Source organism: Arvicanthis niloticus, chromosome 1, assembly GCF_011762505.2.
Source record: "Arvicanthis niloticus isolate mArvNil1 chromosome 1, mArvNil1.pat.X, whole genome shotgun sequence".
Lineage (NCBI taxonomy): Eukaryota > Metazoa > Chordata > Mammalia > Rodentia > Muridae > Arvicanthis > Arvicanthis niloticus.
In genome coordinates, this window is record NC_047658.1 from 79,836,131 (window position 1) to 79,861,384 (window position 25,254).

At 40.6% G+C, this 25,254-nt stretch overlaps 1 protein-coding gene across 4 annotated transcripts in view; it reads left to right on the top strand.

Moving 5' to 3' along the window:
- Positions 1 to 23,942, top strand: part of Usp47 (ubiquitin specific peptidase 47) — an 83,546-nt gene extending 59,604 nt beyond the window's left edge. For all 4 annotated transcript variants that reach the window (XM_034494488.2, XM_034494496.2, XM_034494468.2 and 1 more), the window contains 16 exons: positions 398 to 474; positions 1,093 to 1,148; positions 3,294 to 3,406; positions 4,261 to 4,365; positions 4,950 to 5,157; positions 6,620 to 6,735; positions 8,508 to 8,627; positions 9,793 to 10,570; positions 14,740 to 14,915; positions 15,234 to 15,314; positions 16,766 to 16,881; positions 17,156 to 17,274; positions 19,669 to 19,799; positions 21,218 to 21,265; positions 21,356 to 21,486; positions 22,516 to 23,942. In XM_034494488.2, the coding sequence (XP_034350379.1) occupies positions 398 to 474; positions 1,093 to 1,148; positions 3,294 to 3,406; positions 4,261 to 4,365; positions 4,950 to 5,157; positions 6,620 to 6,735; positions 8,508 to 8,627; positions 9,793 to 10,570; positions 14,740 to 14,915; positions 15,234 to 15,314; positions 16,766 to 16,881; positions 17,156 to 17,274; positions 19,669 to 19,799; positions 21,218 to 21,265; positions 21,356 to 21,486; positions 22,516 to 22,690 (2,550 nt within the window). In that variant the 3' untranslated portion in view covers positions 22,691 to 23,942. The remainder of the gene's footprint in view (positions 1 to 397; positions 475 to 1,092; positions 1,149 to 3,293; positions 3,407 to 4,260; positions 4,366 to 4,949; positions 5,158 to 6,619; positions 6,736 to 8,507; positions 8,628 to 9,792; positions 10,571 to 14,739; positions 14,916 to 15,233; positions 15,315 to 16,765; positions 16,882 to 17,155; positions 17,275 to 19,668; positions 19,800 to 21,217; positions 21,266 to 21,355; positions 21,487 to 22,515) is intronic.
- The last annotated feature ends 1,312 nt before the right edge of the window (positions 23,943 to 25,254 follow it).

Below are 25,254 nucleotides of genomic sequence, written 5' to 3' on the forward strand. Positions count from 1 at the left end.
GTCCTTGTTCTGCTTTGTTGGAGCTTGTTACGTGTTTCCAAAATAGACTACCCCTTTCCTCTAGCCCTCAGGCTTCGTGATTAATGTGGGGCTAGGAGCCTTGAGCCTGACTCACCAGAGCAGCCACCGATAAACTCTGAATTATCAGTGTGGTCCTTCTTAAATGTCATGACACATTTACCTCAGAGACTGAAAGGTTGGATTAGAGTTTGGGCTTAGTGGTTCACCCCCGCAGTTTCTAGCGCTGAGACAGAGGATTGTTCAAGCCCAGCCCTGGCTATAGATTAAGAACCTATCTTGGAGCCAGGGAGAACTATTAGGTTATGTATTTACATGATAACATTAATGTAATTGTGTTTCTGGTTTTTACAAAAAAAGTAACATTACAACTTTTTAGATAACACAAGAAGACATTAAGAAGACACACGGTGGGTCTTCAGGAAGCAGAGGCTACTACTCCAGTGCTTTCGCAAGGTACGCAGTAGCATGAACTTCAGTGTTGACTCACTGAAGTAAGTTTAGCTTCTCTGTGGGTCTTAATAGGAAAGCCTTGCCCAAGGGTCAACAGACTGCAAGCCATGGGCATCTGTTCATAAGTTTTTGGCTGATGCTTTCCCACTGTAACATAGCTTGAGTTGCAGCACAGACCATCTGGCCTACAAAGAATGAGGGTTTGGTTTGGGGTGGTTTAGTGTGGTGTAGTTTGGGTTTTTTGAGACAGGGTTTTTCTATGTAACCTTGGCTGTCCTAGAACTCTGTGTAGACCAGGCTGGCCTTGAACTCACAGAGATCTGCCTGCCTCTGACTCCTGAATGCTGGGATAAAAACTGTATGCCACCACCAATCAGGGTTTTTTTTTTTCTTGGTTCTTTCCAGCAAAGCTGTTTGCCCAGCCCTGACTTAGCTGTAGTAGGCATTGTGACCCACAGCCTTCTTTATAAAAAAGGATTTTCCTTTTTTTCTGGAATGTTTTAATGTTAATGTGTCTGTGAATGGTGGTATGATTATATTTCAAATAAAGATTTGGTGCTTATAAATGGGAGCTACTGTCTACTTTAAAGGACCTGCTAATTTTTGTTATATTTCTCCTAGCTCAACAAATGCATATATGCTGATATACAGACTGAAGGATCCAGCAAGAAATGCAAGTATGTTAGCCTATGATAAAGTAATTTCCTTTGTTAGTCTTGAAAACATAGATAACTACTTTTAGATGATAGAAAAGTTAACAACTAAGAATTTTTTTATGCCTGGGAGAGTGAATTAAAAACAACTGTTACGAAGTAATACTAAGTGATAAAAACATTTTACAAAAATCTGTAGATCTGGGCATAGTAGTATGTGCTTGTAACTCTAGTTACTTTGAAGGCTGAGTGAGGCAGGGGGATTACAATCCTACTGACAATTTAACAGGACCTTGTCTCCAAGAATAGTAATTTTAAAGGAACTAAGGCCATAGCTCAGTGATAGAGTTCTTAGTTAGCATTCATAAGTCCCAGAGTTCTGATAACAGTACTACACACAGGCAGGCATGCAGTCACACACAAGCACACCCACACACAGACAAAGGATGTTGGAAAACTTTCTCTTTGTTAAACGGATTAGGTATTACTTTAAGTAAGCTTATACCCTGTGCAGCATTACAGTTCACCAGCTGTGTGTTCTAGAGCAAATCACTTGACTTTTCTGAGTCTTCGAAGATGTGTAGACTGGAAATGATGACACCTTATAAGGGTTGTAATACATGAATGAAAGCACACTTTAGGGTCTTGCAACATAGCTAGTATGCTTGTTTTAGTTTAGCATTTGGGTTCTGTTAGTATCTACATAGTTAAGAGAGGACTCCAGATGGCCCAGAGTACTACAAAAATTGTTTAGTAGAGTTAAATATTTCTCTTTATTTAAAGAGCGAATAAATTTTTGTGAATCTAGTAAAAAAAAATTTTTTTGTTATATTATATTAAGAAACCCAGAGTGGACAGCAAGATGGTTCAACTGGTATAAGATGCTGTTGCCAAGTCCCATGCCTGATTTCAATGCACAGAACCTTCAGAGCTGTCCACTGACCTCCCCAAAATAGTCCTTATTGTAAAGTGTGTTTGTTCTTTTCTTTATATTTTTTATTGTTATTTAATTTTTTTTCATTGGGGGGGGTGGGGAGGGTTTCTTGCTAATTCTTACTGATTCACAATAAGTTGTAACATGTTAGGATGTGTATATGTTTATATCCAGACACATACACAGATGATGAGTTTTCTCATATTTTTATAATTCAAAAAAAGTAGTCACTAACTTTGATCTCAGCATATTTAGTTTTAGTCGCAGATATGCTCATATATCTGTTTCAACCATTATATTTTTTGTTCTCATTTTCATGAACAAAAGTTGGATTGTGGACTCACCAGTGTATGTTTCAGGACCTATAGTAGTTTGTCTTAGAGGCAAAGCCAGGGTTGTAATCCATGTATCCCGTGGATCTTGCCCTAGACAGTGCAGTGCCCTTCTTGGCTAACTAACCCACTCTAGTTCTGTGGTAAACACCAGGGGGCACTGTGTTACCAGATTGGAAATGCTTTTTAGCTAGTTGATATTGCAGGAAGGTGTCCATCAGCAGTGAGGAAAAAAGGGAAGATTTTTCTTTTTTCAGACTAGAGCTGATTTCTGGAAACAATGCATTTTTACTCTTTACGAGTCCTATTGATTGATGATATTAATAGTCATTGTTCTCCTTAAAAATAAAAGAGTCATTGGCTTTATTCAAGTGTCCTAGTTTCATATTGTTTTGAGTATGCTTTTAGGTCACATGAAACTATGGAGTTACCAGTTTTGTGCCTCTGCCTTCTTTGGTTAGAAGGCAGCTGATGAGCTGCATTGAGGAAGAAGGGAAGGTAGTAATACTATCAGAGTGTAGTAACAATTTCATAAGTAACATTTACTCATTTGAATTACCTTCTAGGCAATAACTTTTGGGCCAGGCGCTTTTAATAAGCTTAAGGAACTGAGGTCTGAAGTAAAGTTGCCCAGCGCCACAGAGTTCCTTAGTGATGGCACAATTTGAAATAAAAAATGACTTTAAGTTTCCAAGGCTTTTTTAAATGTTGGCATCTAGTTGGGTTCTAGGATTTGAGCCATTTACTAGATCTAAATATGGTCTCACTATCAGTACCTCTTCACTGTTGCCTGGAAGAATGTCTGCTCCACATTGAGAGGATAGATACATGCTTCCATGGAAGCACAGTAGAACAAGAAGTGTACAGGAAACTGCTCTGAGTGAAACTGTTTTATGTTCCTAGAATTTCTAGAAGTGGACGAGTATCCAGAACACATTAAGAACCTGGTGCAAAAGGAGAGAGAATTGGAAGAACAGGAAAAAAGGCAACGAGAAATTGAACGCAACACATGCAAGGTTTGGTCCCACATTTGTGAGTGACATGTACTGCTCAATTGTGCTCTCTGACCACTATCATTCTCATGATAACTCGGTCAGTTCTGTGGTCATTAGGTAGTGTGGCTTTACCTCAAGGAGAAGCGTAATTTGATACTGAAGCATAGTGATGAGTATGATGAGTAGCATGGCAGTCAGTGTTTATACTGCTATGTGAGGCAGGCATTCCCATCTCCTGAGGAGGGAAGGACTAGGAATCATAGACATGAAAGCACGTTTCAGTTACTGTTCTTTTACCCTCAGTATTCTCTCCTAAACCTTATACAGGACTGCGGACATGCTCAGCAGTTAAAAGCACTATCTGTTTTTCTAGAAGACCTGGGTTCAATTCTAAGCACCCACATGACAGCTCACAATCACCTGTAACTCCAGTTTTAAGGAATCCAACATCCTTTCTGGCCTTCAAGGGCACCAGACACACACATGGTACAGACAGACATGCACACCTATACACATTAAATTTTTTTAAGTATATTCAAAAATTAATATTTTTGGAGATAATTTTTCTTAGATAATCTTATGAAATTCTTGCAGATATTATAAAATTTTTAACTAGAATCACATTAATCAGTGTTTTCCAAATTAGAAAAAAAGAAACAACCAGATTATAAGTCAAAAAAAAATGCTTATATACAATCATACAGTTGTTGAAACTAATCTTTTGAGTTTTTTTAAGACATAAGACTTAATCACTGTCAATTAGTTACTAATACAGAGAGTAAGAAAGAATAGTCCCAACTATGTTTCTTGTTGCCAAAGAATTCAGCTGCAACACTTGACCTAGTGAATTGATGATGGTATTTTCTGTTTTGTAGATAAAATTATTCTGTTTACATCCTGTGAAACAAGTAATGATGGAAAACAAGTTGGAGGTTCATAAGGATAAAACATTAAAGGAAGCAGTAGAAATGGCTTATAAGGTATGTTCAATGGATGGTTGGACTTTAATTTTGATAGCACCAAAGTTTTATAGTTGAAATAGATGATTTAAGTACTTTGACTGTTAAACTGTTAATCTTCCTCCATCTTCTAACTGTTTTTCGGACTAAATTGATTTTGAAAACTAGTAAGCCTTCTGAATCCTGAAATTAGATTTAGAAACACATTTATTTGTGCTTTCTGTTTATGGTCTTGTCCTCGTGGAACTTATAATCCATTAGGAAGTTTTTTATGATGATTTACAATTATTTTATTGTTTAGATGTTATCATGTAAATCAATAGTAAATTGAGATAATTTATCCTACAACTATAAACATGATAAGGACACAACTGTGTCACTGTATAGTTTATATTATTTTAGGAATAATGAAAAGTGGTAATTAAATATATTAAAGCCAGGCGTGGCTGCTCATACCCTGTAATCTTAGCATTTGAGAGGTGAAGACAAGAAGATCAAATATTCAAGGTCATCTTCTTTTACATAGTGAGTTCAGGGCCAGTCTGGGTTACATGTGGTTCTTTCTCAAACTGTTTTTATTGGGGATGGGGGGTGTGTTTTGATAGATGATGGATTTAGAAGATGTGATTCCCCTGGATTGCTGTCGCCTGGTAAAATATGATGAGTTTCATGATTACCTGGAACGATCATATGAGGGAGAAGAAGACACACCAATGGGGCTGCTTCTAGGAGGAGTCAAGTCCACGTACATGTTTGATCTGCTGTTGGAGACGAGAAAGCCTGATCAAATTTTTCAGTCCTACAAACCTGGAGGTAAGCAATTTTATACTCAAGTTATAATGGACCTTAAGTTATTATGATCAAATATTTTGTTCATAGAAGTAAATGATGTAAATTTTTTATATGTTCTTAAAGTGTACATAATATTGACAGGTTGAGAAGTAGTCAGCGATGAATTTGAAGTTAAGTTCCAGCTTTTGTTGGGCTTGTTGGCATATGCTATGACTCCAAGAGTAGGGAGGCTGAGATGGGCACATCATAAGTTCAAATGAACACGTTTTTAAGACCTTGTCTATACACAAAATATATGTGTATAGACCTCTCAGTCTTCAGTAGGGTTCCCTTCTTTAATGTGGAGTGCCTGTTGAATGATGTAAAATGCCTTAGTTATCAGTTCAGCTCCCAAGGGTATCTCTGCCACCATCTTTCCCTCTTTTCCCCCTTCTCTCTGCTATTCCTTATGAAAGCCATATGCTTCCTTGCTTTGTACAGCTCTCCTGTCCAAAGTATATTAAGTATACTCATCTCCCAAGAAACCTGCCTGTCTCTCATTTCTTAGTGGTGCTTGCATTAGCCAGACTGCACTTTGTATAGAGTCCCTTTAAGAGATTTTTTCCAAATGGTGTATAAAAAAAAGATACAATAATTAAATAATTACATGAATCAGTAATAAAAACCAATGTCTAAAATGTGACAAGGTCATCAAGATGACTCATAGAAGCAGAGAACCAACTCCCGTGTGTGTGTGTGTGTGTGTGTGTGTGTGTGTGTGTGTGTGTGTGATATAACCTCTCAATGCAAAATAAATAAATATTAAAAAGATTTAAAACAGACTTTATGATGTATATTAATATATTAATATTTAAGGATTCATTTCTACTCATTAATCATCAAGATCTCAGACTATTTTGTCATTTAAGTGAACAGCATAAGGGAAAAATTGGGAATTGACAGTAAAACAAAATAACTACTAAATAGAATGCTTGGCGGCTGTTTTCAAGTGACTAAAATTTAATTATAAATATGATGTAAAAACAAAAGAAAAACAGGTAAACCATACCAGTTTGGGCATAGAATTTTCCATGGGATTTGAAGTATGTTTTTTAAGGAGAACGATAAAGTCATGAATGGATCAAGAGGGTGGTCCTTAAGCAGTCAGGTCTCTGTCTTCTCCATTAGTATTTATTTTCCAACCTCTACTTCATGTGTGCTTTCAGTGCTTTGGTTTGGTTTTTCTTTGGACCTTTTTGCATATATATTTTACATTTGATCCTAAGCAGAAGACCAAGAAACACCTGAATCATATTTTTAATATGTATAATATAACAGAGTACAGAGGTCAAAAATAATGCTTTTTAATGGAATTAGATGGATGTAATACAAACCTACTATATTGCCATCTATTAGAAACACACTTAGAATGCACTACTCATGTAAAATACAGTTTTAAAAAAATTAACCTGCAGCTACATTTTTATGTTTTTCAATGTGATAGAAGTGATGGTGAAAGTCCATGTTGTTGATCTGAAGGCAGAGACTGTTGCTGCTCCTGTAACAGTGCGTGCGTATTTAAATCAGACAGTTGCAGAGTTCAAACAGTTGATCTCAAAGGTAAGTGGTAAAATTAGACCATGAATATTTTGAGTTCTTGATGCATGCACAGATCACTGTGGTAGTTGCAAGTTGTAAGTTCTCCCTTAAAGGGGCAGTATTCATAGGCAGAACACAACTGAAGTCGAAAGGGATGCTTCAGGGAGAAGAAATCAACAGTAGCTTTGGGGCATGGGACAGTAGCATTAACCCGGACTGTAGTTTGAACTGGGTTTCTGTGACACATACACTACTGGTGTGAATTCAGTTTGTTTCACAGAAGGGCTTTGAACACTTAACGGGGCTCTCATTGGTGCAGCAGTAAATAGATTCTTTGCTTTTTATATAAATGTTGTAGTGATATATCAGATGTGTGCTACAAAATGGTAAGTCCAGTGACAGTAAACTGATGTTCAAGGCACATGGAGGCTGGGTTTGGGGTGGCTCTGTTAAAGCTGCTTAAATCACTCAGGTAAAGACATATATGGCCAAGAAGCAGATATTGCCAGGCTGTGGCTGTTACATTTCAAAGGAAGACAGAAGTACAGTGAGTTGTTTGTGTTTATTTTACTTTGTAGGCAGGATCTTACTGTATACTGTTGGCTGGCCTCAGACTCATTATGTAGACCAGGCTAGTCTTAAATTCATAAATATCTGCCTGCCTTCACCCCCGGATGCTGGGATTAAGGTGTGCACCACCACACCCAGTCCTAAAATTTTTTTTATTGCATTTATTTATTTTGTGGTATGTGTGCTTGTACTCTGGCTTAGTGACATGTTAATTGCAACAGTGAGGTGGGCAAGCAGACTTGACAGGAAGAAGGTGATGGATTAAATAGTGGCTCAGAACATAGGTCAATTCTGAATGTTTTGAGTTGGAATAAGATGATGAAACATTTGGATCTCTTTGAACAAATGAACCAGACTGTGTGAAATAAATGACTGTTCTCTTTCAAGGGTCCCGATCTGTGTACCTTAGGCACACAGACAGGTAGAGTTTATCAGCCCTCCTTACTGTCCAATGACTGCAGATTTAAAAAGTTTGAAGTACAGTTGTTAGCCCTCTGCCTTATCTTATAGCTCAGTATCTGGGGATTTTAATTCCTGTGGAACAGTGTTGTGGTGACCATCAGTAAGTGTTCTGGTTGTGAGAGATCTTGTAAGGTCTGTCAGAGTTGGTGACTGTTACTGTGTTTAGCAGTAACAGCTAAGAGACTCCCATCACTGTTGCCAGTTACAACATCAAAAGACAAATCATAATGTGCTGTCGTACCTGATGGCTAACTTGTGTACACATGCATACCAGGTGATCATATGGCTCTATACATTTAAAATAAGTGCCACATGCAAACATTCAGCCCAATGCAAAATATAAGCAGTGAGATTGGATTTTTTAAAAAAATTAAAAAGAAGACAAGACAGCATATTAGCTCACCATGATGAAGCTAGTAGCCCTCATTAAAGAAATGCTTAAAAAACAAGTACAGTCACAGAGTTTTGTCATAAGCAAAAGTCTTGAAAGTTAGAAAGTGTTGCTTTGTTCCAGTTTATAGCATAAGTAATATGGAGATGACTAAAAATTTTTCCTTTGAATAACCAAAAATTGTTAAATCTCTACTTAAAATTATTTTTCTTTGATGATTCTTCTGAGGGTCATCAGGGTATTAGGATTGGCACCTAGGGTCCTGCTCTCCTCAGCTTTGTGGAACTCAGCATGTCTTCTCTTCCGAAGTGTCTAAATCCAGGTAGAATTCTTTGGGGATGCACACTCTTTAGCAACACTCTCGTTACAGGCCACACACTTACCAGCAGACTCCATGAGGATAGTGCTGGAGCGCTGCTACAATGACCTGCGCCTTCTCAGCATGCCTAGCAAGACCTTGAAGGCTGAGGGCTTCTTCAGAAGTAACAAGGTATGTCTTTATCTTTTCATCATGTCTTCTATTGCTGGTAACAAATGGAGTAAAGCTGAGGACTTATTGTAAGCCTGGCTGCAACCAGTACTGTCCCCATCTGCCTGCCTTAGAGTAGCTTTCAGTGCACACAGCCTCCCCAAACTTCCTTCCTTCGTCATCCAGTCGGGCTTCTCTTTCTGCCTGACTCAGCCTTGCTGCTGCTGCTTTTACCTCTGCCCAGGAGCACTTTTTCCTGTTTCCCCACCCTTCTTTAGTTGTCAAACTCTGGTTTGACCCGCCTTTCTGAGGCTTGGTGATTGAGTCTGTCTCCTCAGTGACTGTCTCCCTAATTTCCATCTTTGAGTCTTCCTAATTTCCCTGCTAAGATAGTCCTTCATACCAAGTCAAAGGTGTACTTATGAGACTCTCCCACCCTTGTCCCCTTTGCCTGCTCTATGTGCCATTGTTACCATGGCTTGCTTCATGTCATAGTTCATCCAGATTTTTCCTTTTTGACTATTATTAATTCTGCATCTTCGTGTGTGTGTGTGTGTGTGTTATTCTATGACTAGAAGAGCACTCATCAGATAAGAGATGCTTGTGGCCAAGCCTGACAACTTAAATTTGATCCCATGGACATATATTGCAGAAAGAGAATTAACTACCTCAAGTTTTTTTCTGAACTCTGCATGTGTGCCACATACCCATACACATATACACACTCGTGTGCACAATAAAATATTTAAACCATAATGATAATTTGGGGTAAAGCATGCCAGAACAATCATTTCCCCCACTTTTTTCCTTAAATGGTAAACTAATAGCCTGAATTTTCTATTAAATATTAATAGCCTTTTTACTCAAAACCAAACATATTGTTAATTATTGTCAAATCTATGGTTAATTTTTGCTTTGCTTTGTTTGTTTTTTGGAGACAGTGTCTTGTATTTGCCCTTAGCTGGCCTTGAATTCATTACATAGTCCAGGTTAGCCTATGACAATTATCCTGCCTCTATTCCTCAACTACTGAGACTGTGTATATATTACCATGCCTGGTCAAATTTATGCATAATGTCACAGATTTTATAACATACTGTATACTGTCTGTTGGTAAGATGTGCTTATGAAGAGTAAGAATGCTGCTAACATAGTATGAAATGTAACTTTCTCATTTATTGTTTAGGTGTTCGTTGAAAGCTCTGAGACAGTGGATCACCAGGCAACCTTCACAGACTCCCACTTGTGGAAACTCCTGGATCGACATGCAAATACAATCCGCTTATTTGTTTTGCTCCCTGAACAATCTCCAGGATCTTATTCGAAAAGGACAGCATACCAGAAAGCTGGAGGTGATTCTGGTAATGTGGACGATGATTGTGAAAGAGTCAAAGGACCTGCAGGGAATTTAAAGTCTGTGGATGCTATTCTAGAAGAGAGCACTGAAAAACTCAAAAGCTTGTCACTGCAGCAGCAGCAGGATGGGGACAACGGAGACAGCAGCAAAAGCACTGAGACAAGTGACTTTGAGAATATTGAATCCCCTCTCAATGAGAGGGGCTCTTCCACCTCTGTGGATAATCGAGAACTTGAACAGCACATTCAGACTTCTGACCCAGAAAACTTTCAGTCTGAAGAACGCTCGGACTCAGATGTAAATAATGACCGGAGTACAAGTTCAGTAGACAGTGATATTCTTAGCTCCAGTCACAGCAGCGACACTTTGTGCAATGCAGACAGCACTCAGATTCCTCTGGCCAATGGACTCGACTCTCATAGTATCACAAGTAGTAGAAGAACTAAGGCAAACGAAGGGAAAAAGGAGACATGGGACACAGCTGAAGAAGACTCTGGGACTGACAGTGAATATGACGAGAGTGGCAAGAGCAGGGGGGAAATGCAGTACATGTACTTCAAAGCTGATCCCTACACTGCGGACGAAGGCTCTGGGGAAGGACACAAATGTATGTACTTGAGAGGAAGGCTCTTTGAAACAGTGTCAGTGTGTTTCTCACTTCAGCGGTGATTAGGAATCCAGTACTTAGCTCTAAGACCGCCTTACATGGACTATAAGATAATTGAATTTTCTTTTTGTTTGCAGTGCAGTACTTTAGACAGTAACTGCTTCAAGTTAAGTAGAAGGGGAAGTCTATGGTAAGAGTGCCAGGGAATACTTTTAACGTAACATACACTCTCACTACTTACGAAGCCAAATACTTTAAAGATTTTGATTTTGTTTGAGAAGTTTATATATGCATATTATTGTGTTTTGATCTAATCCACCCCCATTCCCTCTCCTCCAATTCATTCCCTATCCCTACCACCACACACTTTTCCCTACCAACTTCATGTGCTATGTTTAAAGCCATTGAGTTCACTTAGTGCTGTCTATATATGTGCATGGGTATAGGGCCATCTGCTGGAGCATGAGTAACCTCTCAGGGGCTATATCGCTTAAGAAAACTTGATTCTTCTTTCTCCAGCAGATATTAGTCGCCAGTAGCTCCTCAACTAGGGTTGGGACTGTGAGCCCTGCCCATCTGTGCTGGGATTTTGACTGTCTTGATCTTGTACAGGTCTTGTGCATGCAGTCACAACCACCATGAGTTCATGTGTGCAATGCCTTATCACATCTGGCAAATACTGTTTTATATTTTACTACAGACATCTTCTGCCTCTGGCTCTTAAAATTTTAACACCCCCTCTTCTGCAGTGTTCCTGAGCCTTGGAGAGAATATGTGATGTAGCTGTCCCATTTTAAAGCTGAGTACTCCATAGTCCTTCATTCTCATACAGTGACCAGTTGTTCTCTATTAATTGCCATCTATTGCAAAAAGAATCTTCTCTGATGAAGGTTGAGAGATGTTACTACTCTATGAGTATAAAGTTATAAGGACGTAGGGGGAAGTTTACGTCCATTTAGTAGAGTGATAGTCCCTTAGGGCCTGTGACCTATTGAGCAACTGGGTTTTGCCCCAGTTAATGGTCCCAAACGTGAATTCTGTCCTGTGGAGCAGTCTAATCAGAAAGTAGTTATTCCCATTAATACACGCTTCTGTAGCACCTGGGCAGCATTTGCCAGGCTTGTCCTTACTGTAGCTCACCAGGTTCTCCACTGGGTAAGACAACTGATTCTTTCTCTCCCCCAGTAGCATACATAGAACCTTCCAGCACTTTGAAAGTTAGCCAAAAAAATGTGTTACTCAGTTTGCACGGGGAAAAATATGTATATATCTTTTCTGTGTCTCAAAGCTAACTTCCCCACATCCTTTAAATATCCATATGCAAGGCAAAAGAAATGGAGTTTGAGGGTGAGGGTTCATTTGTTACCTGGGTCTTTTTTTCCTCCTGCTGGGAATGGAACCTAGTGCTTTACCATTGAGTCATATTCTTTTACTTTGCTAATTTAATTTTGTTAATTTGATAGTAGGCAAGAGACAAACTAGACTTCTGAATGTTACAAATCTCAAAGAGAGAGAGAGAGAGAGAGAGAGAGAGAGAGAGAGAGAGAGATTTTTGTAGCTGGAACATTGTGACACAAGCCTTTAATCCCAGCATTCAGGACAGAAGCAGGCAGGATCTCTGAGCTGGAAGCCAGCCTGGTCTATAGAGTGAGTTCAGGACGGCCAGGATGTTACACAGAGAAACCCTATCTCGAAAAACCAAAGAAGAGAGAGATTTGTCAGTGTAAGCATTTGAGATAGGCAATAACAACAGACATACCCACAATGTAGAACTGCATGAGATGTAAAAAGAACTTTTGGGCAGGGCTTTTACAAAACCACTGGCTAGAGCTACCCAGACAGTTAACAAGAAAGCTAGAGTCAAGATACACTTCTTTTCCTAAGTATGAAAAAGAAGTAGCAAAAGTGAAATGCTTATTAGCATTACTTTTTAACAACTCGTGTATTAGCCTAGGTTGGTGACATGGGCCTCTTATCCCAGTACTGAGGGGGCAGAGGCAGGAAGATCTCTAGGAGTTACAGGCCATCCTTAGCTATATAGTGAGACTCTGTGAAAAACACCACAAACAAAACATATATTAATACTCCCCTTATGGTTTTAGTTTTCAAAATCTTATATCTCCAAGTGTCTCCAAATTACTAAAGCAAATCCTGGTGTCCTCCATTTGACAGATTAGAAAGCTGAAGCTCACAGAGGATGGTAGTCTGGCAAAAGACCATACATATATAGCATCTATACAGTGAGCAGCAGGACTGCCACAAAATATAAGGCTTCTTTAAAAAAAAAAAAAAAAGATTTTCTTTTTATTTATGTTGGGGGTGGGGGTAGATATATGTATATGTAGGGGGGGGGGGTGTCTGACGAGTCCAGAAGTAGAAATCAGGTAACCTGAAACCGGAATTACAGGTGGTTGTGAGCTGCCTTTCATGGGAACTGGTCCTCTGCAAGAGTAGCAGGCCTCTTATCTGCTGAGCCAGCTTTCCAGTCCCTGTAAGGCTTCTAATTAAATGTGCATGGTTCCTTTACCTTTAGAAGAGAACCCCTAGGTGTCAGGCCCTAGTAGCTGTTAGAAGTAGAAATGAAGAGAGACACCCTATCAGTAAAGTGCTTGCCTTGCAAACATGAAGACCTGAGTTCAGTACCCAAAACCTATGTAAGAACAAACAGGTATACTGGCATATACTTGCACTTGTAGTCCCAGTTCTGGGAAGGTAGAAACAGGCAGATCCCTAGGACTCTTGGAGCAGACAGACAGACAGACTAGCTAGCTCCAGACAAATGAGAAGATCTGTCTCAAAAACAAGAGAGTGGACTCCAAGCAGCACGCGCGCGCACGCACACACACACACAGAGAGACAGAGAGAGAGAGAGAGAGAGAGAGAGAGAGAGAGAGAGAGAGAGAGAGAGAGAGAAAGAAAGAAAGAAAGAGGGGAGATTTGGCTCAGTGAGATAGCCCATCAGGTAACCATGATTTCTGCTGAGCCTTGACCTGCGTTTGGACCCAGTGGTGGGAGGAAAGAACCAGCTCCTACAAGTTGCCCTCTGACCTCCAAGTACACTCTGTCCCCTTATACATTCAGAGAGAAGTCAATAAATGGGAAAATTTTCTAAAAAGAAAGAAAAGACAATCTGGAAATGAGAAGTATTGTTTTTTAAATGAAACTAGTCAGTAATAGAAGTACATAGATATATTTTTAACTAATGAGCTATAACTAACACCAGAATCCTTTGACATCCATATGTTTTATAGACACTCAAGTGTAAACATGTAGACTACTGGACAGAATGATGACAGAAGTATGTTGTACTAGTGCTTAAGTCTCCATCTAGGGACCCCCTCAAAAGGCACATTAGCTTGCGTAAGTGAGTTCATATAGTCTTCTCAGCAGTTATATGAAACCTGTTTTCTGTGGTGAAATACCTAATTCAAACAGATTTGGTTGTCTGGGGTCATATTCCTAGTAAGTTATGCTCCTAGGATTACACTCATATTCTGATGGTAAGCCACCATCTAGTTACTACTGTTAGTTTGGCCTACTCACAGTGATGTAATGGTCAGGTCTAGTAGAATTGAATTCACACACAGCACTGTGCTGCTATGCTTTCATTCCATTTTCCCTGTGCAAAATGGGGATGGAAACCAGTGGCTCCCTGCTTCTTGTGGCTAGAGAGCAGAGGCCCAGAACTAGTACTGTGTGAAGGTGGAAACATTTGTGTTTTAGGAGTCTCTCTAGAGCAGTAGTTCTCAACCTGTGGGGGTAGTCAAATGACCCTTCACAGGAGTTGCCCAAGACCATCAGAAAATATAGATATTTCCATTATGATCTATGACAGCAGCAAACTTACAGCTATAAAGTAGCAATGAAATAATTTTATGGTTGGGGTCACCACAACATGAGGAACTGTATCAGAAGGTCTCAGCTTTGGGAAGGTTGCAACCACGACACTAGAAGTTTGGTAGATCATACCTATCAAGTCCTCAGTCTGCATCTGGGTTGTTTATATTTTGTTTTGCTGTTTTATCCAGTGTTGTTTATTACCTAAAAATCTAGCCAAAAGAAGAGAGACTTTTTCTTGTTGACAGTATAAGAAATGTGGTCTGTTCTACTTAATACTCAAGGGGCTGCTTTCTCATTTTGTTCCTGTTTTGTTTGGTTTTTATACTTAGGGTTGATGGTGCACGTTGATAAGAGAATCACCCTGGCAGCTTTCAAACAGCACTTAGAGCCCTTTGTTGGAGTCCTCTCCTCTCACTTCAAGGTTTTTCGAGTGTACACCAGCAATCAAGAATTTGAGACCGTCCGGTTGAATGAGACCCTTTCATCATTTTCAGATGACAATAAGGTTGATTGCAATAACCCTTGTAGAATCAGTCCATTTAATAATGGGTTTGAGACCACCTTGTAGTCCTTTCAGTGAAGACATAGGAAGCCCCCAGGATGGGAGGCTGGCAGCTACTGGGTATTTACATTGTCTTTTGCTTGTTCATCCAACAAGCATGGTTAACTGTGAACTGTGTGTCAGTTGTAGTTGTAATACTGTGAAGTCAGGGCTGTTCTCCGAGAGCCCATGAGAGAGGATGGGGAAAACAGAAGCTAACAAGACTGAGCCTAAGTTGCTCTGCTGAGACAGTTCATCTCAAAGAATAATCTTGATTTGTAGATCACAATCCGACTGGGGAGAGCACTGAAGAAGGGAGAGTACAGAGTTAAAGTGTGCCAGCTCTTGGTCAATGAGCAAGAGGTGAGTGACACAGAAGGGTACCAACACCTAAGGGTAGAGATGGCTTCTAGTCATTCATCTCTTCTGCAGTACTCACTTCCGCTAGGATAGTACAAAAGTAACCTGTATCCCAGTGTCTTAGTTAGGGTCTCTCTTGCTGCAACAAAACACCATGACCAAAAAACAAGTTGAGGAGGAAAGGGTTTATTTGGCTTACACTTCCATATTGCTGTTCATTATCAAATGAGGTCAGGACAGGGACTCAAACAGGGCAGGAACCTGGAGGCAGGAGCTGATGCAGAGGCCATGGAGGGGTGCTGCTTACTGGCTTGTTCCCCATGGCTTGCTCAGCCTGCTTCCTTGTAGAACCCAGAAGCACTAGCCCAAGGTAGCACCACAATGGGCTGGGCCCTCCCTCATTGATCACTAATTGAGAAAATGCTTTACAGCTGGATCTCATGGAGACATTTCCTTAACTGAGGTTCCTCTGATAACTCTAGCTTGTATAAAAACACAAAACCAGCCAGTATACCCAGTGAGGTCATATTTACAAAACAGGAAACCATGAGTTAGCCCTGTGGTGTGTTGTCATGCTGCTGGAGTAAGCAGGGTTTTCTGCATTGAAAAGGAAATGTATAGTTGCTTTCTGGGAAGGATGGCACTGTACTACAGCTGACCTATGTGAGTGCCTTCTGTGTCCAACGTCATCATGGGTTTAGAGGCATTGCTTCCTGCAAAGACTCAGTTAAACCCCATCAGTGATCTCTGTGGTGTAGGTCCTGTTTAGTATTCCCCATCTGTAGATGAAGAATCAGCACAGAGGAGTTAAGTAACCTGCTGAAGCTAACACAGTTCAAATGCTGGATAAAGGCTTTGAGCAGGCTGCTTTAGGAAGTAATCAGAACATTTCCGTTTATCTCATGCATAAGAGTTGGGCCTAATTGCCCAAAGGATAAGATATATTTCCAAGATGCTCATACATACCATATAGAGCACTAGACAGACATGAAAGCTTTGAACTTTTTATACAATGCCTTTATTAATTGAACAATGTTTTATCATTTACCTATCATCCTATTTTGACTCACATACCTCTTCTGAGTCCTTTGTTACATGTTGGAGATTGAGTGCATATTCTTCCATTGTAATCCATGGAACTGTGCCTTTTGCTTTCAGAATAATCATAGTTGTATTACAAAGTTGTAAAATAATGAATACATTATTTTAGTTAATCATCATGATAACTCTGAAAGGAAGCTATTGTCCCCAGTTTATAGATGAGAAAACTGAGGCATAGGCCATTAAGCAAAGCTGCTCACTGAGCTTATAAGTTGTGGAACTAATACTGGGAACAAGGAGACAGACTGTCAAACTCAGGCCCTTCCTTGTCACACTACCCTGCACAAATAATATCTCTTTCTAACCCTTGCTTCACTATGACACAAGCTCTAATCATGTGTTTACATTCCTAGCCATGCAAGTTTCTGCTGGACGCCGTGTTTGCTAAAGGCATGACTGTGCGGCAGTCGAAAGAGGAGCTGATTCCTCAGCTCAGGGAGCAGTGTGGCTTAGACCTCAGCATCGACAGGTAAGCGAGGCCCGGGGCCAGCTGCCCTCATGCTGCCACGCCTTTCCCGTTGTGGAGCCAAGGACTGGGGGCATTAAGCAGCTGTGCTAGACATCTCCTTTCCCTAGGAATACAGATGTAGTGGGCTAGAGGCTGGGCCTCTGCATCACTCCCCCTAAATCTTAATGACTAATAATTAGTTTTGTACCTTGAACACAGTTGATTTGGGGTGTCAATGCAACATTTTTAAATACTTGAAATTATAGCAGTTTTCAGTGTATTATTGTACCTTTAGGTTTCGTCTAAGGAAGAAAACATGGAAGAATCCTGGCACTGTCTTTTTGGATTATCATATTTATGAAGAAGATATTAATATTTCCAGCAACTGGGAAGTTTTCCTGGAAGTTCTTGATGGTATTGTCATTGTTTTATGGAGAATTATCAATTAGAAAGACCACAGAGCTAATGGAAAGCTGATCCCAAATTGAGTTGTGACAAGTACCTTGTACAGTGCTGTAGTGCTGTCCTGGTTTGCCTCAGGCTGTGGCTCTGTGCCCTGTCCCTCAGACTCTACTTTCTTTCCTTGTCCCTAACATAGCTGTTTGCATTATTTTTAGAAGATATCTCCTGTCTTTTTCCTTCTGATATTTCTTCTTTTCTCTCATTTTCTCTTATATAAAAATTTTAATTTAAAAGTTGTATGTTTTTTATTTTTCAGGAAATTCTGTTGGTGTTTTCTGAGACGTTCTTGTTATTTCCTTTATAATTGTCCCATATTTATGTTGAGAATATGCTATTGAAAATGTCAAGCGGCGCCGGGCAGTGGTGGCGCACGCCTTTAATCCCAGCACTTGGGAGGGAGAGGCAGGCGGATCTCTTGAGTTCGAGGCCAGCCTGGTCTACAGAGTGAGTTCCAGGACAGCCAAGGCTATACAGAGAAACCCTGTCTCAAAAAACCAAAAAAAAAAAAAAAAAAAAAAAATGTCAAGCGGCTGTGTTAGTGTCCTGAGCCACTGACACTTCAGATGCTATCAGCTGATAGGAGAGCTTAATGGCAGACGCTCAGTCTTTACTGAGGTTAGAGGTCACGGTGTTAGGATCTGTTTCCTTTCTTGATCTTATGGAGGAGGTGTATCTTCTGTTTGGTGAGCTAGCTAGCTACCTTTGACTTGTACCTAGATATCATACCCCCAACTTTGTTTTCATCTCCGCATTGTAGTCTTCATGTGGGCTTGTTTGTACCCAAACTTTTCCCCCTTTGTAAAGTACACTGATCATCTTGAATTGAGGTCCACCCTAATAAGCTTATTTTGATTCCATAACTATAATAAGGTTACATTCTGAGTTATTTGAAACTTGGACCCAGTGTCTTTTAGAGTAAGCAGCTGGGCCCATGACAGTGACCTGGATCAGCACTTGTGTCCAACACAAGCCCACTCTCAGCACTGGGACTAACTAATACTCTTAAAGAAGTAGTGGATGGAGAGTTGGCTTCTGGGAGGTCACACTGAACTGAACAGTTAGCTCTGTCTCTGTCTACAATCTAGAAAATAGGATGACGATAGTTCTTAGAGAATTCAGTATTCCTTTTTACTGGCTATTTTTAATCTAAAATAACTTAAATTTAACAAGGTAAACTTCAAATTACTTTACAAGTTAACTGGGGAAGCAAAGAACTACCAGGACACCAAGCAAATGCTGCATGCAGGTGTTCTTGGGATGTCTAGGGCCTGAGAAAATAATATTCATGTCTGAGCAGACTGAGACAGGATCATGAAGGTCACAGAAATAGGCCAGTGCCATAGGAGTTGGCACCAGGTAGTAGATAACCTGCCTTGTATCATGTCTGTATACATTTTAGCATCAAAATAAATGGGTAAGAAACGAGTCATGTGATTAAATCCCAGCAGCATTTATTCAGCCATAATTTACCAGATGCTGCTAGTCTCTGGTGCTATAAACATGAGTAAACTAGAGACTGTCCCCATATGCTAAATCTGGGAGGGATGGACCTGCAGGTGTCTCACTTGTAAATTGCTTACCAGAGAGGTGAATGACACGTGGATTTTGAAGAGCCACTGAATTTCAGATTCAATGAAAGATGAATTGATGTTAGTTTGGGTCAATAGAGAAAATAAAATGAAGATGGCTTGATAGTAATTTAGATTGGAGTGGGTGCTACTGGCACTGGAGGAGCAGCTTGAAGACCTAAAGGGGAGAGTAACTGAAAAAGCAGTCAGTTAGGGGCACTGACGGGCAGATGGTGGCTAGGGAGAGTTGTCTTCTGAGAGTGGAGGGTTGTGTGTGCACCTGCTTTAAAAGAAAGAACAGGCTCAGCACCTAAGTGCACTGGCTGCTCTTGCAGAGGACACAAGTTCCTCTTCCTAGCACTCACACAGTACCTCTCAACCATCGGTAACTCCAGTTCCATATAATGTTCTCTTCTGGTCTCCAAGGACACCAAACATGCATATGGTACACAGATACACATGTCAGCAAAACACCCATACACATAAAATCAATACATAAATTCTTTAAAGGGACTGAAGAAATAGCTCAGTGCTTAAAAGCTCATGCTGCTCTTTCAGAAGACATGAGTTTGATTCCCAGCATCCAGATCAGGCAGCTCAACAACCTTTTGCAGTTTCAGCTTCAATTGAATCCAGTACCTTCTGGCCTCTATGAGCACCTGCACGCGCGCAAATATAATTTGTAAATTCTTTTTGTCTAGTTAGGAACTACAGGAAAAGTAAGATTATAAGCCCTTAGAGAAAACAGACTGCTGGGTATAATCCTGGATGTTCTTAGGTGTAGAGAAGATGAAGTCCATGTCACAGCTCGCCATTTTAACAAGACGGTGGAGGCCTTCAGAGATGAAGTTGGATCCCTTCCAGGAGCTTGTGTTGGAGAGCAACAGTGTTGATGAGCTTCGAGAGAAGGTAAGTTCATTCATGAGGCAATATATGTCTTTCTGTGGTATCTAGGAAGTAAGTACTAGCCACTGACGGCATGAGTCTTCCTTGGTCTCTGTCATACGTTGTACCACGAGGGTCACTTGGAGCTCCTTATGTTTTGAAATTATTTGTTTCATTTGTCTAGAGGAGAACCTTCACTTTTCATTATTTTGCCAACTTTGTCCTAAGTATTTAAGATTAGCTGGTCACAGAAGCTAAAGAAACTTCGGCGTGGTTGGCTATTAAAGGGAGTTGACTAGAGAATGAAGATGTGCTTTGCATTTCACAGCAGTTAAGGAGTCTAGGGGAGGGGGAGCGCCTTCTCCATCAGTAGTGGCACTACTTCAGCAGGCGTTTTCTAAAACCTTTCATTCCCATAATGCATGCCTGAACTTCCTACACTTAAGAAGTAACTCACTTGCAGTTGCCTGGGTTTAATTCCCCAAATAATTCTAAATTTATTTATATGTGAAATAAAGGAAAATGATACATGTGCTTCTCAAATATTTAGAGAAAAATACTTCTAATCTAATGCTAAAAGCCAGAAAAAGGATACACCATATAAAAGCCTAAATGTTCCATGTGATCCCAAGTAGTAATTGTGAGCTTACAACCATAGCTAGAAGTCAAGAAAGACAAGAAAGTATTGAAACTTTGTGGAACATGATGGCCCTGTGGTAGGGAATTGGTTTGGTTGAGATGGAGTCTTAATCTGTAGACCAGGGTGGCCTTGAACTCACAGAAATCTCTGGCCTGTGTCTCTCAGCATTAAGATCAAAGGCATGTGCCACACTTACTAATGTCCCTTGTTTAAAAGCAGTCACTGTCTTAACAAAGAGAACATAAGCAGCTTAATCCTTAGGTGGGCAAAGGTCAGCAGCGGGCAGTTTGTAGAAGAAGAACAAAGGCGAAGTATAACCTCCTTTTGAGCTCTTCACTCGGTGAGGATTTAGAAAACCAGAAACTTAGAAAATTGACTTGTCCAGCTTTGGGGCAAGACTGTATTGTTCCGGTAAGTTTTCAGAGTGATAGATGTTGTCTAGGTGCTGTCAGCTTCTCAGAGGAGCAGAACTGCACACTCCCCAAAAGCATCCACGAGGTTACTCTGGATTCTGTTTCCACATTGGCCATGTGCAGTGAGTGTAGAGATAGCTCAGAGTAGAACTTTGTGCTTTTGGAAATGTATGAATATGGTTGGTGTAGAGTTGAGTCAGGAAGGAGTATGCTAGCATGTTCTAGGGGAATGGGTTTACATGGTGAGCAGAGAAGTGGGTTTCGCTGTCTGCCTCTAATTTTTAAATATCAAAGTTTTAAGTCCTGCTAATTTTGTTTCAGAAGAAAAGGAAAATAACTTCTTGAGAAAATTATTTTTAAAAAACTTACATGTGACTTTTTTTTCCTAGCTGAGTGAAATCAGTGGGATTCCTTTGGAAGACATTGAATTTGCCAAGGTAAAGCCTGAGAACGTTTGCATCCCAGTGCTGGTGTGCTGTAGGTGTGGTTCGAGCTGTGATTCATGAAGTCATTCTTTCTCTCCTCAGGGTAGGGGAACCTTCCCCTGTGATATTTCTGTCCTTGATATTCATCAAGATTTGGACTGGAATCCTAAAGTCTCTACCCTGAATGTTTGGCCTCTTTATATCTGTGATGATGGTGCCGTCATATTTTATAGGTAAAGTACAGTGATTTTGTTGTTGCTAGTGCCGATGTATTTGTGGTGGTGTATCTTTACAGGGCCTTTAACATAGCAGCACTGAGCAGTAGAAATACAGTGAATGCTGCACATCACAGCTTGAAGCCTGGAGTACCTTAGTTAAATTAGGAAGACCATGTGCTGCCGCACACCTGTGACCCCAGCAACAGAGAAGGAGAGGCAAGAGGATCAGGGTTCAGAGCCAGTATCTGCTATAAATAGATTTGAGACCATCCTGGGCTACATGAGACCCTATCTTAAACCATTCCCTAAAGAAAAATAATAAGTGAGGGAGGACAGACAAGACGGCCTAACAGGTAAAGGCACTTGCCACCCTAGAACTCACATGAAAGGAGAGAAACAATTCCCCCAAGTTGTCCTCCAGCCTTCACATACATACCATGACACATATGTACCCATTCACATAACAAATATTTTTTAAAAAAAAAAAACCAATGAGATGAATTGTAACTGCAAGAAATTCTTTTAATCCAGTGCATACAAAATGTTACTACAGCATGCCACTGACGTGATTCTGGGGTAGCTTACATTCCTTCACTTGTAGATGTCTAAGAGATACTGTGTCTCGAACTCCAGGCATGACTCCATGTGGACAAGACATACCTCAGATGCTCTCTAGCTGCTATGTTGGACAGCATACATACAAAGGAAAATAGTCTTTGGAACCTGGAGTTCAGATCTAGCCTTGTTGTTTTCCTGGCTCTTATCTAGAAAATGGTAACAGTGCTGTCTTTGCTGAGAACTCAGGCTATTTCCTGGAGCTATTATTTGCTGTAATTAGATGTCACCAGTGCTGATTGTATACTTTTAATACTCACATGAGTTGATTCTATGCCATTTTAAGAAATGAGTTCTGTGCACATGTGATTCCCATTAGCAACGTAGTACATCCTAGTGTGTCAGAGCAAGAAGAACACCATAGTATTGAGATGTGAGTGAACAGGGTAAGTGGCCAACTGGACTAACGCATTTGTGTTTTACATAAAGGGATAAAACAGAAGAAGTAATGGAATTGACAGATGAGCAAAGAAATGAATTGATGAAAAAGGAAAGCAGCCGACTGCAGAAGACGGGACATCGTGTGACATACTCCCCTCGTAAAGAGAAAGCACTCAAGATCTACTTGGATGGGGCACCAAATAAAGATGTGGCTCAAGACTGACTGCAGTGTAGCCTTTCCCCTGAAGGCTCATTCAAGTAGATGGTTCACTACTGCTGGGTAGTGCCATTTTGGCCGGACACGGTTTGGGTAACCCCATGACACCAGCACTGATTGGACCGCCCTTCACCAATCAGAAGCTCAGTGCCCAGTGGGCCACTGTCTTGACTTGGAATCATGTTGTGCACTATGGTCAAATGTACTGTAAAGCCAAGGATGTGCAAAGAGAAACAAGCAAAGCCTGCTACTATGAAGGGAGGGGGACAAGTAGATTCATTGATTGCGGACAAATGTGCACATAGCCGCTAGTAAAACTAGCCTCAAACAGGATGCTCATAGCTTAATAATAAAAGCTGTGCAAAGGCCATGAATGAATGAATCTTCTGTTTATTTCATTGATACACACATTACCTCATTGACAGTTAAGAAGCAAATGCAACTGTGTTGACTTTTGAAAAGCAGCAAAGAGGAGCTGAAGGAGTTCTTAGAACCAGCGTAGCCCACAGAGGAATTAGGAAGGCTTGTTCTTATTTTGTTTGACTTTTTGCAAAGTATTAAGAACCTTAGGGAGACAGCCCAACATCTGTTTCCTTGGGCCACGCCCAATAGGTGTGCTCAGCTGCTACAGGTTTGTGACTAGAACAACTGTCTGTAAGCTATGGATGTAGAGAATGTCTCCCTCCTTCACTCGGCATGTAAATACAGCGGTCCTGTTTGTTCTCCCAGCCGCAGCGCCGCTGTCTGCCAAGGTTCCTTTGCCTCATTCGTCATGTACATTTGTGTACACTGAAGCTCAGCAGTTTGTCTATGTACTCCTCGTTGAGACTCCATAGGATGTATTTGCTCGTTAATGAGGGTTCTCTGTTCAGTAGCTTCAAGATCTTTTTCTCTGTACATTTATTTTCAAAGAATTTCTTCAAGTTTGAGTCTTCTAGTATGCTTGTAAAGTCCCATTTTAATTTTTAAGAGTCGATTTGTAGTTCTGTAGTTTAACTTTGGGGAACCATCTGCCCATCATATGGAATAAAGTTTCTCGGGGGCCTTGGTGTAGACTTGGTGCCACATGATTCATTGCAGAGTGTGCTAGAGTCAGCAGGCTTCTTCTGCTCTGCTAAGTACAACTTCAAAGAATACAATTCTACATAAACTTTGAAATACTATCTAATTTATAAAAGTCAAAAGGTTTTGGTAAAACTTTTTCATGCAAGATGCTGTTTACAACAATGAACATGCCAATAAAACATTTGTTCATGTTGCTGTGTTATCTTAGTCATTAACCTCGGGGACAACAATGGATCTGGGTACAGGATGAATTTGTCATCTTTAAATACAGCACTTTGTTACCTGTATGGAATAAGTATCTTATTCTGTGATGAAATATATTTGTAGTGAGGTTTTCAGATCAAAAGATGTGTTTAACTTCCTGACTATTTCAGAATCAGATTTTTACCTTTTTTTTCTAAGAAATACTTAATGAGAGTATTAGCAAATGTTGACTCTTTGGTTTGAGTATAATTAACAATTCTGTCTAAAAGTCTCTTGGATCTGGTCCAGGCCTTCTTACTTGGGACCTGGGCATCGATCTGCTCCCTAGGACTGGCTTCCTGGAAAGCAGTAGACGCTGGTTTGCCAGCAGAGTGGACCTGGTTGCCTTGGCTCTAGTCTAGCGTAGGGTCCCTCCATGACTGGCAGAATTCTTCCCATTTGTCTGCTCCTCCTTGTGCCTTCTGTTTTGGGTCTGTTGATGCTGTGTGAGTCATTGCAGGCATAGTGCGCATAGAAAGAATAGAGGAAATGCTTCATAGAAAAGGAAGTTTAAGAGCTCACTTCTCAGTGCATGGGAGTGAGTGAAAGCAAGGAGCAAGACCTTTTCACAGTGTAGTCAGAAGGACGATGCTACTGCGGTTCAGCCCCTCTGAGCTTCAGAGTAGTGAAGTCTAAAGCCTGCCGTAGCCTGTCTCCTGAGCCTGAGGCAGGCCACTGTGTTGAGTTGTGACCCTCCTCTAGGGATCACAGATATTTTGAAGGGCTTTTATGCAGGTCAGATGAATTTGTGTCACCCAGGTGCAGACTTTTAGAAGCACGTGGTGTATTCTGAGGCCCTGGCTAAGGTAAAGGGCATTCTAGTCATGGATCCACAGCTCTGACTTCACTACTAGGTCCTAGTGAACGGGCCTACAGAGGCTTGTTTGCTGAAGGTCCACTTCTCAAACCAAGGGAATATACGTACGGGATAGTAATTGTGACAGTGTGAAGGAGCCTACACTAGAGTGCTCATGCCTTGAAATGAAAAGTGTGATACAATTAGGAAGATGGATGAATTAGGAGAAGAAACAGAAGAGCCATTGGTTGCCAGCCTTGCTGTGGCATATAGTGGCACACCCATGGTCGGAAGCAGATAGCCTGATGGTCTGAGCCACTTGAGAGCCCAGCATCACAACAGTATAGTGGCGAGTAAGTCCATACTCCAGAATGCAGTGAGTCTCCCTGCTGGGTTCTAGGATTTCCTTGGTAGCTGGGTATTGTCATTCTCCCTCTGGATTCCACCTCTGTTCAGCAACAAAGAC